This window comes from Catharus ustulatus, chromosome 1, assembly GCF_009819885.2.
Source record: "Catharus ustulatus isolate bCatUst1 chromosome 1, bCatUst1.pri.v2, whole genome shotgun sequence".
Lineage (NCBI taxonomy): Eukaryota > Metazoa > Chordata > Aves > Passeriformes > Turdidae > Catharus > Catharus ustulatus.
Window position 1 is genome coordinate 163,286,218 of NC_046221.1, and position 13,370 is coordinate 163,299,587.

Below are 13,370 nucleotides of genomic sequence, written 5' to 3' on the forward strand. Positions count from 1 at the left end.
GCACTATGGGGACACACACAAATCCACAGGGATTTGGGTCCATGGAGACACACAGATCCATAAGGATTTGGGTTCATGGGGACACATGCCTCTGGACACACAGGGACTTGGGTGCATGAGGCACAGATTCAGGGATCCAGAAGGCTTTGAGTCCATGGAAACACACATGAATTCACAAGGATTTGGGCCCATGGAAACAAGAATTCACAGGGATTTGGGCCCATGGAAACACATGTGAATCCATTGGGATTTAGGTCCATTAGGACACACACCAATCCACAGGGACATGAGTCCATGGGGTCACAAATTCACGGATCCATAAGGATTTGGGTCGATGGGAACACACACAGATCCACAATGATTTAGGTCCATTAGGACCACACAAATCCATAGAGATTCCATTCCATGGGGGACATACACAGAGATCCATAGAGATTTGGGTCCATGGGGACACAGATTCACAGATCCATAGGGATTTGGGTCCATGGGAACGCACACAGATCCACAGGGATTTAGGTCCATTAGGACCACACAAATCCATAGAGATTCCATTCCATGGGGACACACACAGAGATCCATAGAGATTTGGGTCCATGGGGACACAAATTCACAGATCCATAGGGATCTGGGTCTATGGAAACACATGTGGATCCATTGGGGTTTAGGTCCATTAGGACACACACAAATCCATAGGGATTTGGGTCCTTGGAGACACACACAAAGATCAATAGGGACATGGGTCCATGGGGACGCAAATTCACGGATCTATAAGGATTTGGGGCCATGGAAACACACTCAGATCCACAGGGATTTGAGCCCTTGGAAACACATGTGAATCCATTGGGATTTAGGTCCATTAGGACACACACAAATCCATAGAGATTTTGTTCCTTGGGGACACACACACAGATCCATGAAGGTTTGGGTTCATGGGGACACATGCCCCTGGACACACAGGGACTTGAGTGCGTGGGGACACAGATTTACGGATCTATAGGGATGTGGGCCCATGGAAACACATGTGAATCCATTGGGGTTTAGGTCCATTAGGACACACAAATCCATAGAGACTCTGTTCCAATGGGACACACACAGATCCATAGAGATTTGGGTCCATGGGGACACAAATTCACAGATCCATAGGGATTTGGGTCTGTGGAAATACGTGTGAATCCATTGGGGTTTAGGTCCATTAGGACACACACAAATCCATAGGGATTTGGGTCCTTGAAGACACACACAAAGATCAATAGGGACATGGGTCCATGGGGACCCAAATTGACGAATCCATAGGGATTTAGGGCCATGTAAACACACTCAGATCCACAGGGATTTGGGTCCATGAAAACACATGTGAATCCATTGGGATTTAGGTCCATTAGGACACACACAAATCCATAGAGATTTCGTTCCATGGGGACACACACACAGATCCATGAGGGTTTGGATTCATGGGGACACATGCCCCTGGACACACAGGGACTTGAGTGCATGGGGACACAGATTCAGGGATCCATAGGGATTTGGGTCCATGGGGACGCACACTCCAGGATCCACAGAGCTTTGGGACCGCGGAAATACCCGAATCCACCGGGATTTGGGCCCATGGAAGCACCGCCCGCCCGCCGCCCCTCACGCAGTTCCCGCCTTCCCCCCAGGCCGGCCGGCAGGGGGCGGAGCCTGTTGTGGGGCCACGCCCCCTCCCCAGTGTATGTTCCCGCCCCTTCGCTCCTATTGGTCACTCTCCTCCCATCGCCGCTCCTCATTGGCTGCCGGGCCGCGCGCGCTCGGATGCGGAAGTGCCGGGGCCGGAGCGGCGGCGGAGACGGTGAGGGGAGGGGGGAGGGGTCGAGCCCGAACCCCGCTCGGAGCCCTGGGAATGGGAATTAATTCCCATAAATCGGAGGAAATTTGGAATATTCTGGTGCAAATACCCGAGTTACCACTGGGTTTGATGAAGACAAGGGTTCGTTGCTTTGTTTCCGCGAGGAAAATGGTTTATTTGGGGGTTTTGGTGAGGAAATTAGTTTGTTCTTGTTTATTTTCGTGAGATAAGCTGTTTATTCTTGGGGTTTGGCGAATAAAAGTGTTTATTCTCTGGGGGTTTTATGAGCTAAAGCGTCTATTCCGGGGGTTTAATGAGGAAAACAAATTAGTTTTGCTTTTTTGAAAATGAGGAACAGGATTTATTCGGAGTTTTCGATGAGGGAAGTGGTTTATTTTTGCGTTTTTGTTGAGGAAAAAGAAAAGTTCATTTTTGGCTCTTGAGGAAGAAAATGGTTTATTCTTGTTTTTTTGATGAGGAAAATTGTTTAGTCGTGCGGGTTTTGTGATAAAAAAGGTGTTTATTTTTGCTTTTTAAGAGGAAAGTGGTTTATTTTTGTGGTTTTGGTGAGGGAAGTGGTTTATTCTGGAGCTTTCATGAGGAGAATGGGCTTGATGAAGAAAATTTATTCTTGGTTATTTTTATGAGATAAACAGTTTATTCTTGGTTTTGGTTGATAAACTAGTTTATTATTAGGAATTTCATCAGAAAAATCAATATATTTTGGGCTTTTAGTGAAGAAAAGAGTTTATTTTTATTTTTTGTTTTATTTTATTCACCCTTTCTTCACGTTGAAACAAAAACTTTGGATCCTGATTTTCCTTGCAATCATCAAATTTAATGACTGGATTTTAATTACTGCTGGAATTTAAACATTAGAATGTAACCACTGGAATTCTAGTGGAATTCTACCAGTAAAATTAAACTGCTGGAATTTTAACTACAATAATTTTCACGGTCAGAATTTAACTACAAAACAAGCACCAAAATATATTTGCACTTCCAAATACTTGCATTTCTTTCAATATAAATTATATAATAAATAATGAAATATTTGCTATTTAAGCTGGAGGTATTTAGTACCTCACGATGTGATTTGCATATTTTTGAATATTCATGAGCTGTAGCAATGGGAGGAGCTGCAACACAGGAGCAGGAATCACTTTTCCAAGGAATTTTAAAAGGCAGGATTGATCCTTTGAGGCAAAGTGAGAATTTCCACTTAAGGAAAGAAAACGTGGAATTTAATGAGGCTGGATGGTGTTGGAACAGGTTGGACGAGCTGGAGCAGCCTCTCCATCCCTGGAATTATTCCAGGTGTGGTTGGATGGAGCTTGGAGCAACCTGGGATAGGGGAAGGTGTCCCTGCCCGTGGATCTTTAAGGTTCCTCCCAGTTGAACCATTCCATGTTTTTGGGTTTTTTTTTTTTTTTTGGTACAACCTCATCTTGGGAGGGTTTAGTGGAGAAGGCAGAGCTGGACTTTTCCTGTGGAATCTCAGTGAGGGAACAGGGATGAGCAGGAATGTGGGAAACCGGGTTAGATGGAATTTTGAATCACCAGGGTGATTAAACACCTGGAAAAAAGGGAGCAGGGAAGCTTTGGGAGTCGCTCAAACTCAGCTTGGGCGAGGCTTTGAGCACCAGGTTGGATCCAAAACCTCTTCCAAGCCCGGATTCTTCGGGAATTCTGTTCCAACACTCACAACTCTCCATTTCTGTGACTCCCACCCCAGGGGAATCTGCCATGTCCAACCACCCTCCAGCAGCGGACGGGAATTGCTTCTACATCCTGACTGAGGACTGTGCCTATGGAAACAAGTATTTCCAAGCTGGGAACTTGTGCTTCTGCAGCGAGAGGAGCTACCTGCGGAATTTTTCCGAGGATGGGCCTCCAGCTTGCTTCCTGAAGGTGATCATGCTGGATGACAGCTCCACAGTCACCATCAACCTGGAAATCCTGCAGCCCGTGCGCCAGGAAGCTGCCGGATTCCTCCTGGCCATCGGGAGCCACAGCGAGCGCTTGGATTTTTTCCTGGAGAGGCTGAGCCTGGAAGGAGCTCTCCGAGCCGTGCCAGGTCAAAATGTGATGGTGGAGGTGGAGAGGGAATTTTTCCCGGGAGTCGTGCGCTACATCGGGAGCATCTACAAGCCCAGCTTGGCTGCGCTGACTCCGGTGTTTTTCGGGGTGGAATTGCAGGTAAGGGGTGCTCAAAGTCAGCAAATTCCTCATTTTTCCATGACATTTCTGTGTGTGACATCCCTTCCTGGCGTGTTTTCAGGGAGAGGGGGAAAACAGAGGGAGAAGTGATGGATCCTACCACGGCACTGAGTACTTCAAGTGCAAGAGGAACTGCGGGATCTTCCTGCCCTTCAGCAAAATCCAGTTTATTCCCACATCAGGCAACGATTATGGGAAGCAGAAGCCGGGAAAACAGGACACAGAGGAGGAGGTTCCTGTGAAAGTGGGAGATGCTGTCAGCTTCTATGTGGATGAGATTCCCACCAAAGGAATTGCCATGGCAGTCTACAGGGAAGGGAGCCAATGGTTCGTGAAGGTTTGCCCGGTAAGAGCAGCTTTTCCATGAGGTTTTTTAGGGATTTTAAAGAAAAAATCACATTATGGATGTGAAAGAGAAGTAAAAGGATTATCCAAAAGGGGTGTGAGGTTCTGTGCAAAAAAATCCTTCGTATTCCAGTGTTTAGCTGCTGGATTTTTCCCTAGCTTACGGATTTTTCACTCCTTTCAGGAAGAAGAAGGAACAACTGACATTTTCAGGGAAATCCCCATGGAGTCTGTTGTGAAGGAGAGCTTGCAAAGTAGGTGATCTTTGGATATGTCTATCCTGATCCCATTCTGGGGGAACTTGGAATTTATTCCCTATCTGCAGGGTACTGAGGAGCTGAAATTCTAATAAAACCTACAGCTTGTCTTAATGGGCAGGGATTTATGGAAATATCTCAAGTTCCACACAAAGCTAAAGCTGAATCCCATTTGCCAGGAAGGAGATAATTCCCTCTGGGAAGAGGCATCACTGGTTAAAAGGTCTTTAATTCAGCTGTAAAAGATGGAGCAGGAGCTTCATCCTGGTGGGAAAGGCTCAGGTGCCAGCAGCAATGGTGGGAATTGTTGGACAATACAAGGAATTAGTAGAAAAATTAGGAAATAACCCCCCTGCTGCCGTTCCAGTATTCTGGGAAGGGCTGGATTAGCTCCAGGGCCAGCTTGAGGTTGGAATGTGAAGCTTTGAGCAGGGAAACAAGGAGCAGGATCATTCCCTCTCATCCTGTCAGACTAGCTTGGACACACTGGGAATTATACCCTGTGTCCCTGGTGCTCAGCTTCCTGCTTGTGTGTGTGGCCTGGAATTTCCAAAATGCACCTGGAATTAGATCCAGAGGATGTTCTGTGTTACCCATCAGGTTTTTTCCCAACGTTTGAATCCGACGTGGGCTTTGGAAAAGCAAACCAAGTGAAACAAGAGATCAGCGAGAGCAGCGAGGAGGGGGAAGGTGGGAATTCACCCCTGGAAGTGAATTCCATGGTCCAGATTACCTTGGACAAAGGGAATCAAGTTTCAGGAATCATCCGCTGGGTGGGCTACCTGCCCCAAATCAAGGAAAAAATGGCTGGAATTGAACTGGTGAGGCTGGAAAGCTGGGAAAGGACCTGGGAGTGCTGGTGGCAGTGGCTGAATATGGAGGGTGGAATTTTGGGATCCCCAGGTAAAGGATATTGAGGGAGCTGGGAAGGGTCTGGAGCAGCTGGGAGGGTTTGTCTTGAAAAGGAGGCTCAGGATCTTCTGGATCTCTGCAATTCCCTAACAGGAGGGTGGAACCAGGTGGGAATTGGGCTCTGCTCCCAGTGAACAAGGGACAGAACAAGAGGAAACAGCCTCAAACTGCTCCAGTGGGTGTTTAGGTTGGATATTGGGAAAATTCCTTTATGGATGGGGTTTTCCAGCCCTAGCACAGCTGCCCAGGGCAGGGGTGAGGTCCCCATCCTGTGGATGTGGCACTTGGGGACAGGACCTAGTGGTGGCCTCAGCAGCGTTGCACAGCTAGACTCCATCTCAGATCTCTTTTCCAGCCATAATTCCATAAATCCCGCTCTCAGGCTCGTCTCTGGTGCTGTTTTCCCAGGATGAAGACAAGGGGGTCACAGCTGGAGAGTGGCTGGGCAAGTCCTACTTCCACTGCTCCCCGAAGCGCGGCCTCTTCGTGAGGCTGAACTCCTGCCAGCCCGACGTGCGCTTCCAGAGCTTTCCCAACTCTGCCCTGTCCCTCGGGGATTACAGTGAGTCCTCTGGGGAGCAGGGAATCAGGGCTGTGATGGGAGAAGGATGGGGAAAAACCCAGTGGGCAGCATTTCATTCCTTTCTTCGAGTGTTTTTTGGCTGGATTAGCAGCTGGACTCAATCCTAGAGATCTTTTCCAACCTAAATGATTCCTTAGAGAATATCCCACAAGTCTTTATGATTTATGAAAAGCTGGATTGAGAAGCCACTTTAGTCTGAGAGCTGTAGGCTCACCTCAGACTTTTGAGGCATCAAGGAAGGGCAGAGTTGACCCAGATGAGAAGGTGAAAAGGCAATTCCTTTTCTTGCAGGAGGACAAGAAGTTCTTCCAGAGGGTCCAGAGAGTTTTCCTCCCCTCAGGAAGGAGGCAGCAGTCCGTGTTCTCCAAGGGCGGATGAAGGGCATCCAAGGCCATTGTAATTCCTGCTACATGGATGCAGCTCTCTTCAGGTAAGGACCTGTTTGAGTGGTGCAGGCTCCTTAAATTAATGGGTTTTTTTAATTGAGCAAAGCCCCAAATTGCAGCACTTCGCTGGATTTTCAAGTTGGCTGGAAGTTTACCTGGTGTAGAGCAGGATGTAACTGTGTGGAGATGAAACCTCCAGGCTGCTTTTTGATCTCCTTCCCAAATCCAGCAGGTTTTTCAGCCCTGAAGACCCCCCTGTACCCCTGTGTCTGTCATTCAGGGTGCTGAGAGCTCACAGCTTTCTGGATTTGGACTGTGCTGACTCTGTCCCTGGAAGTTCTGGCTGGAATCATTCCAAAGAACCCACCCAGGAGGTCCAAACTTCCCTGCTTGGAGAGGAAAAGACTCAGTGCTGCCCTTCCCTGAGCAGTTTTGGCTGCAAAGTAGGAATTTCCTTCTCCCTGAGCTGTTGCCTTGCTTTCTCCCTGTGTTCATTGTTCCAGATGTGCTTCCCTCACCTCCTTGTAATTCCATGCATGGATTGTTGGGCATCAAAGCCATTGACTGTCACCAGCCATCACATTTTGGTTCCAGCTGTTGCTTCCAAGCCCTTTAAACTCAAACCCATCCCACTCTTCCCACAGCCTCTTCTCCTGTACCTCTGTGCTGGACTCCATGCTCTTCATGCCCTTCCCACTGTGTGACAGGAATGTCCAGGGAATTCTGAGGGATGAGATCGTCAATCCCCTCCGAAGGTGAGTGTAGGGAATGCTGGAAGTTGTCCCATTTGCCTTCATTCTTTCCCTGCTGCCCTAAACCTGGCACTGAGAGAAGCCTGGCAGCCACATCCAGAGGTGTTCAGGACAAGGAGGAATGGTTTTAAACTGACAAAGCATGGATTGAGATGGGATCTTGGGAAGGAATTTTCTGTGTGAGGGGCTGGAATGGAATTCCCAGAGAAGCTGTGGCTGCCCCATCCCTGGAAGTGTCCCAGGCCAGGTTGGATGGGGCTTGGAGCAACCTGGTGTTCATGGCAGGGGGTTGAACTGGATGGAGTTTAAGATCCCTTCCAAGCCCAGGCATTCCATGATTTCCCTCACCTGCAGCTGGTTGTTGTTCCCAGGACTGGCTTTGTCAGGGCCAGCAGTGTGATGCACCTCCGGGAGCAGCTCACGGACAAGGGCCAGTGCTCCAGCTTTACCAATGCTGAGAAAGGTAAGGAGCTCCCTGGGGCCTTTCCCCAGCTGCTTCCCTGTGTTTTACCTCATCCAGGCACCAGCTGGCAAATTCCCTTTGTGCTTCTCTCAGGAATGTTCTTTAATTAGGTGTTGATGTTAATTGATGTAAAGATTCACTTGTAAAATCCTTTCAGCTTTTAAATCTCAGGGCCCCTTCCAGAGCCTAAAGGTGCTCCAGGAGAGCTGGAGAGGGACTTTGGACAAGGAATGGGGGGACAGGACACAGGGGATGGCTTCCCACTGCCAGAGGGCAGGGTTAGATGGGATTTTGGGAAGGAATTCCTCCTCCCTGTGAGGGTGGTGAGGGGCTGGAATGGAATTCCCAGAGAATCTGTGGCTGCCCCATCCCTGGAAGCATCCAGGGCCAGGTTGGATGAGGCTTGGATCAACCTGGGGTAGTGCAAGGTGTCCCTGCCCATGGCAGCTCCATGATCTTGAAGGTTCTTTCCCACCCAAATTATCCCAGAATTCCATGGAAGTACAGTCTAAAGGCTGCTTGGTATTTTCCATGTTCCCTTTGGGATTTGTGCCTTAACCAAGTGCTCTCAGCCTTTATCCCAGTTGTCCCCTAACCTGAAAAGGAAATTCCAGGTCCCTGAAATGCTGGCTCATGTTTATCTGACAGCTCTGGGATGCAGTGGGACAAGGCAGTTGTCCTGGTGTGCTCTGATCCATCCTTTCCTCTCACTTTTCAGATCCTGAGGAGTTCCTCAATCTCATAATGCAGCAGATCCTGGGAATTGAGCCACTATTGAAACTCCAGTAAGTTTCTACAGCTGAGGGACACAATTCCCAAGGCCAGGCTCATTAATTTTCCACCTCAGAATCCCTGGGGGTGGGTGGGGGTGGTCACCTGTCCCTTTCCACCAAAGTTTTTTGGAATCACAGCTCTGAGTTTTGCGCAGCTCCTTCTGCTTTCCCTTAGGAGCAGACTCTGATCCTGCTCGTTGTGATCTTCCCATCTGGGCAAAGACACTTCTGAGCTCTCCCTGGAGGTTGCTGCCCTCAGAAAATGGGGATAAAAACTCCATGTCATCCTCAGGGAGAGCCAGAAAGGGTTTGAGAAAGGTGATGTCTGACTTTAGGGCAGATCCAGCAGTATCCGACAGCCTTTGGATGAATTTGGGATGTGTCCAGGCTGCCAAGCTGGCTCAGCTCCCACAGCCTCTCAAAACAGGCAGCCCATGGATGCAGTCCCAGTTTTTTGGGAACTCTACAAAGAGGATGAGAGGCTGGAGGAAGCCAAAAATAACTGGGCTGTTTTTGAGCACAGAAAGGGAATTGTTGGATTTCTGTGCCCCTTTGTGGAGCCGCCGCTCGAGCCGTGGATCGTGGAGTGCTGGGAAAGGCTGAGCACAAAGAGGACTCTGTGCTGCAGCTCCCCTGCACGGGGTCATCCCAAGGAAATCCTTTCCCTGCTTTCTTTGGGGATTGTGGGAGATCTGCACACATCACCTTGAGTTTGGCTTTTTTTGATGCGTTTTTTAATTCATCCTTTGTCAAAGCATCCGTTTGGCAATTTAAATACTAAATTATCTTTTAGGTTTATATCGAGGGGAAATGGAATTTTGCTTATAGGATGTGCTGCTCCAAAGGGATAATGAGGCCAAAATTCCTCCTTATCTCCTGCTCCCCTGGCATAAACTTGGTATTTTTGGGGAGGAAAAAGGGCTTTGTGTTGCACCAAACCACCCTCGGTGCCTTGAGCTCTCCCTTGGGAAACTCCAGTTTTTGTGTCACCACATCCCCAATCCCATGAGCTCTCCTTGCAGGTCAGGAGGCCAGAAGGAGCAGGAGTGTTACTGCTACCAGATATTTATGGATAAACAGGAGGATTTGGTGGTTCCTGACGTGCAGCAGTTGGTGGAACGCTCCTTCCTGTCCTCAGATCTGAAGCTGGTGGAGGTGAGTCCAGTCTCCTTCTGCTTTCCTGTTTTCCTTGCTTCCCAAAATACCTGTGAGGCCTTGGATGTTTTATATCCAACACTGAATCCAGGCATGACTTAGGAAAAGGCCTCTGCTTTCCCTATTTCCCTTTTCCCCTGTGAATAATGAATAATGACAGCAAAATTAGAGAAAAATCTCTGAGATTTGGCTCTTCTGGCAGAGTGACTCTTTTCCTTTTTTTTTTTTTTTTTTTCCCAGATCCCATCTTGCTTCATTATCCAAATGCCACGTTTTGGGAAGGAATATAAGATGTTCAGCAAAATTATCCCTTCCTTGGAGCTGGATATAACAGATCTGCTGCTGGACAGTGAGTGATGGATGATGGGCTGTGAGCAACCAGCTCTGGGCTCTCTGGGGTGGGATTCTTCTTCCTTGAGTCTCAGTTTTGGCAGGACAAGCTGGATTTTAGGTGGGAAGTGGAGGAGACACTCCCTCTGAACTCTTGTTTCCTTGGCAGGTCCTAGGGAATGCTGCCTGTGTGGAGATGTTGCCACTCTGGAATGCTCAGAGTGTTTCAAGGACAAGGTGTTTGCAGCCACAGGCCTGAAGCAGTTCTGCAACTCCTGCTCCAGACAGGTATTCCATGGCTATTCCCGAAGTCCACCTGGGAAGCTTTCAGCAGGATGAACCTTCCCAAAATCCCCACATTTCCCTGGCTGTCCCTGCAGCTGCTCAGGCTGGGCATGGAGCAGCCCTTTCCTTGAGAGTCATTCCCACCAGGAGCCAGAGGTTGTGAACCTCTGCTTACACAGAGCCTGAAAAACAATGGAATCATAGGAAAACTCGGATTGGAAAGGACCTTGAAGCTCATTCCAGTTCCTCCCCCTGGGTGCTGCTCACTATCCCAGGCCTTGGACAATTCCAGGGATGTGACATCCACAGCTTCCCTGGAAAACCCATTCCATAAATAAGGTGTAATCCTTCAGGAACTGAGTGCTGATCCTTCCTTGCTGCCTCTCCATGAGTATTCCCACAGTTTCTCCCTCTTGGAGGGTGACAAGCTCCCATTTCAGCTTCCTGCTGCCAGGCTGTTCCCCCAACACCATTCCCAGGCAGGCAGGGAGCACGGGAATCACATCAGCAGGGAATAAATTGGGAATCTGACCTCTTTCCCCTCTTCCTGGCAGACCAGGGCCAGTTCTACCACTGCCCCCTCTCCCCAGGTTCACTCCCATCGCCGCCGCAAGGCGCACAAACCCAGGAGGCTGCACATTCCAGAGGAATTCCAGAGCTGGAGTGCCCGAGGCTGCCAGCAGGTCCCACGGGAGAAGCTGGAGCTGTTTGCAGTGCTCTGCATCGAGACCAGTCACTACGTGTCCTTCGTGAAATACGGCCCTGGGAACGAGCACTGGATGTTCTTCGACAGCATGGCCGACCGGCACGGTGAGGGAACGGGAATGGGATGTGGGAATGAAGCTTCCAAGGGCTGCTCCATCCACCTTTTCCTCTCAAATTCCCCTATTTTTTATTAGCTTTCTTTTAATTAGATTCCAGAGGGGCCAAGCCAAGCAGGTGGGAGTTTTTCCAGCTTCTGGTTGTGGTCAAACAAGGGATTTGGGATCCCATCCCAGCTGGCTCAGCTTGTGGGCACAGATTGTTCAGAATCATGGAATGGTTTGGGTTAGAAGGGACCTTAAAATTCATCCAGTTCCACCCTCCTGCCATGGGCACCTTCCACTATCCCAGGTTGCTCCAAGCCCTGTCCAAACTGGCCTTGGACACTTCCAGGGATGGAGCAGCCACAGCTCCTCTGGGAATTCCAATCCAGCTCCTCACCACCCTCACAAGGAAGAATTCATTCCTAATATCCCATCTCTCCCTGCCCTCTGGCAGTGGGAAGCCATTTCCTCCATATCTTGTCCAAAATCCTTCTCCAGCTCTCCTGGAACCCCTTTAGGCTGAATGATCTCCCCTCATTCAGCCTCTTCCAGTTCTTTTGGCCTCCACATCTCCCAGCTGAGGCTCTGCATGACTCTTGGGCGGGCTAGGATTTGCTGGAGCTGTAGGAACTCATCCCTTTGGGATCTGGTTTGGGACTTTTTCCCCTTCTTTCCACTTTAGGTGGTGAAAATGGCTTCAACATTCCCACGGTGACGCTGTGCCCAGAAGTTGCCAAATACCTGGATTTGCCCCTGGCTGTGCTGGCCCTGGAGCAGCCTCGGGACATGGATGGGGTGGCCAAACGTCTCTTTTGTGATGCCTACATGTACCTGTACCAGAGCAGGAAAATGGCACTTTACAAGTGACACCACCCCGGGTCCATGTCACAGAGCAACATCAGCAGTGAGATTTTGGATCATCCCAGAAGGTGGAAGCAGCAGAGTCTGGATGTTCTGAGCTGCCTCTTCTTGGTGTCAAATTATCCACGTCAGGCTGGGTTTGTTAAATCCTGGCTTTATCCAGTGGTAGTTGGTCCTTGGGCACAGCTGGACTTGGAATTATTGATGCTCAAATTCATTTTTATTCCCCACATTCCACAATTCTCCCTCTCCAGGTACTCTGCAGCTGGAGTGTCCCCCCATCCTTGTTTCCCTTCCCTCCAAAGCTGGGGACCAGCAGAAATCAGAGCACAAGGAATTACCCACAGGTTTACCAGGAAACCACAATCTTTCCTTAAACATCCTCACCTGGATTTGTGGAGTGAGGAAAATCAAGTCAGGATCGATTTTTCCTCACCTGTGTCCCTCAATTCCCTGCACTTCCCTTATCCAGCACTAACTGGCACTTTTACCCACCACCCCTTATTTCCAATCATGGATATCCTGAGCTGAAGCTATGCTTTAAAAATAAGATATTTTTCCGAGAACAAAACTGGAAGATGGGAGCAAAGGAGCAACATTTGGGCTCCTACTACTTCCTCTTTTTTTGCAAAATCTGCACAGGATTCAGTATTCCAGCCTCACTTTTAGCACTTTCTGTCCCATCTTTGCTTCCACTTCAAAGTTCTGGGATCAAATACCAGAATTCCAAGGGCAAAAATGGAAAAAAAAAAGAGCACTCTGGGATTTTCTGTAGGAAGTTTTAGGGTTTGGGTGGGAACTGGTGTTCCTTAAGTTAAATAAATTTGTAAACTTGGGGGTTCTCTGCTATTAAGTGGGAAATTGCACTGGTGTCATTGAGATGCCCAAATTCCACAAAAGGAAATCACCCAGGAGTCCCAGATGTGCAGGTTTAACCCCATTCCTTCTCTTTTTCCCCCACTCTTTAATGCAGAGTGGAGTAATTTTAACAAAGCTTGCAGCTTTGGCTTGGTCCTGGTGGGATTGGGATCTTTCTGGTGTTCCAAGTGTTGCCAGCAGGTCCTGGAGGGATTCTCTCCCTCTGCTCAGCTCTGATAGGTCACACCTGGAATACTGGGTCCAGTTTGGAGCTCCCCAGTACAGGAGACACAAAATGAAAGGAAAAACCACAGAGATGATGAAGAGACTGGAGCATTTCCTATGAGGAGAGGCTGAGGGAGCTGGAATTGCCCAGCCTGGAGAACAAAAGGCTCAGGAAATCTCCTCAATATCCATAAATACCTGAGGAGAAAGTGGAGCTTCTCTGCCCACCAAAATGGTTCCTAAAAATCAGGAATTGCATCTTATCCATGAGACTGACAAATGCTGGCACAGGTCATTCTCCTTGTTCTTCATTCCTCCTCTCCCAAAAACTCAG

At 48.8% G+C, this 13,370-nt stretch overlaps 1 protein-coding gene across 2 annotated transcripts; it reads left to right on the forward strand.

Moving 5' to 3' along the window:
- Positions 1–1,794: 1,794 nt before the first annotated feature.
- LOC117005920 (ubiquitin carboxyl-terminal hydrolase CYLD-like) lies at positions 1,795–12,806 on the forward strand. 2 transcript variants are annotated; one of them, XM_033078049.1, is made up of 15 exons: positions 1,795–1,828; positions 3,561–4,024; positions 4,107–4,391; positions 4,575–4,644; positions 5,248–5,468; positions 5,968–6,121; positions 6,434–6,572; positions 7,173–7,283; positions 7,652–7,743; positions 8,462–8,528; positions 9,539–9,671; positions 9,912–10,020; positions 10,171–10,289; positions 10,877–11,096; positions 11,775–12,806. In XM_033078049.1, exons 2-15 carry the CDS (start codon positions 3,572–3,574, stop codon positions 11,957–11,959), a joined length of 2,358 nt encoding a protein of 785 aa, XP_032933940.1. In that variant the 5' UTR covers positions 1,795–1,828; positions 3,561–3,571; the 3' UTR covers positions 11,960–12,806. The 2 variants fall into 2 exon arrangements, with proteins under 2 accessions (XP_032933940.1, XP_032933930.1); XM_033078039.1 differs by lacking the exon at positions 1,795–1,828 and adding an exon at positions 1,846–2,014.
- The last annotated feature ends 564 nt before the right edge of the window (positions 12,807–13,370 follow it).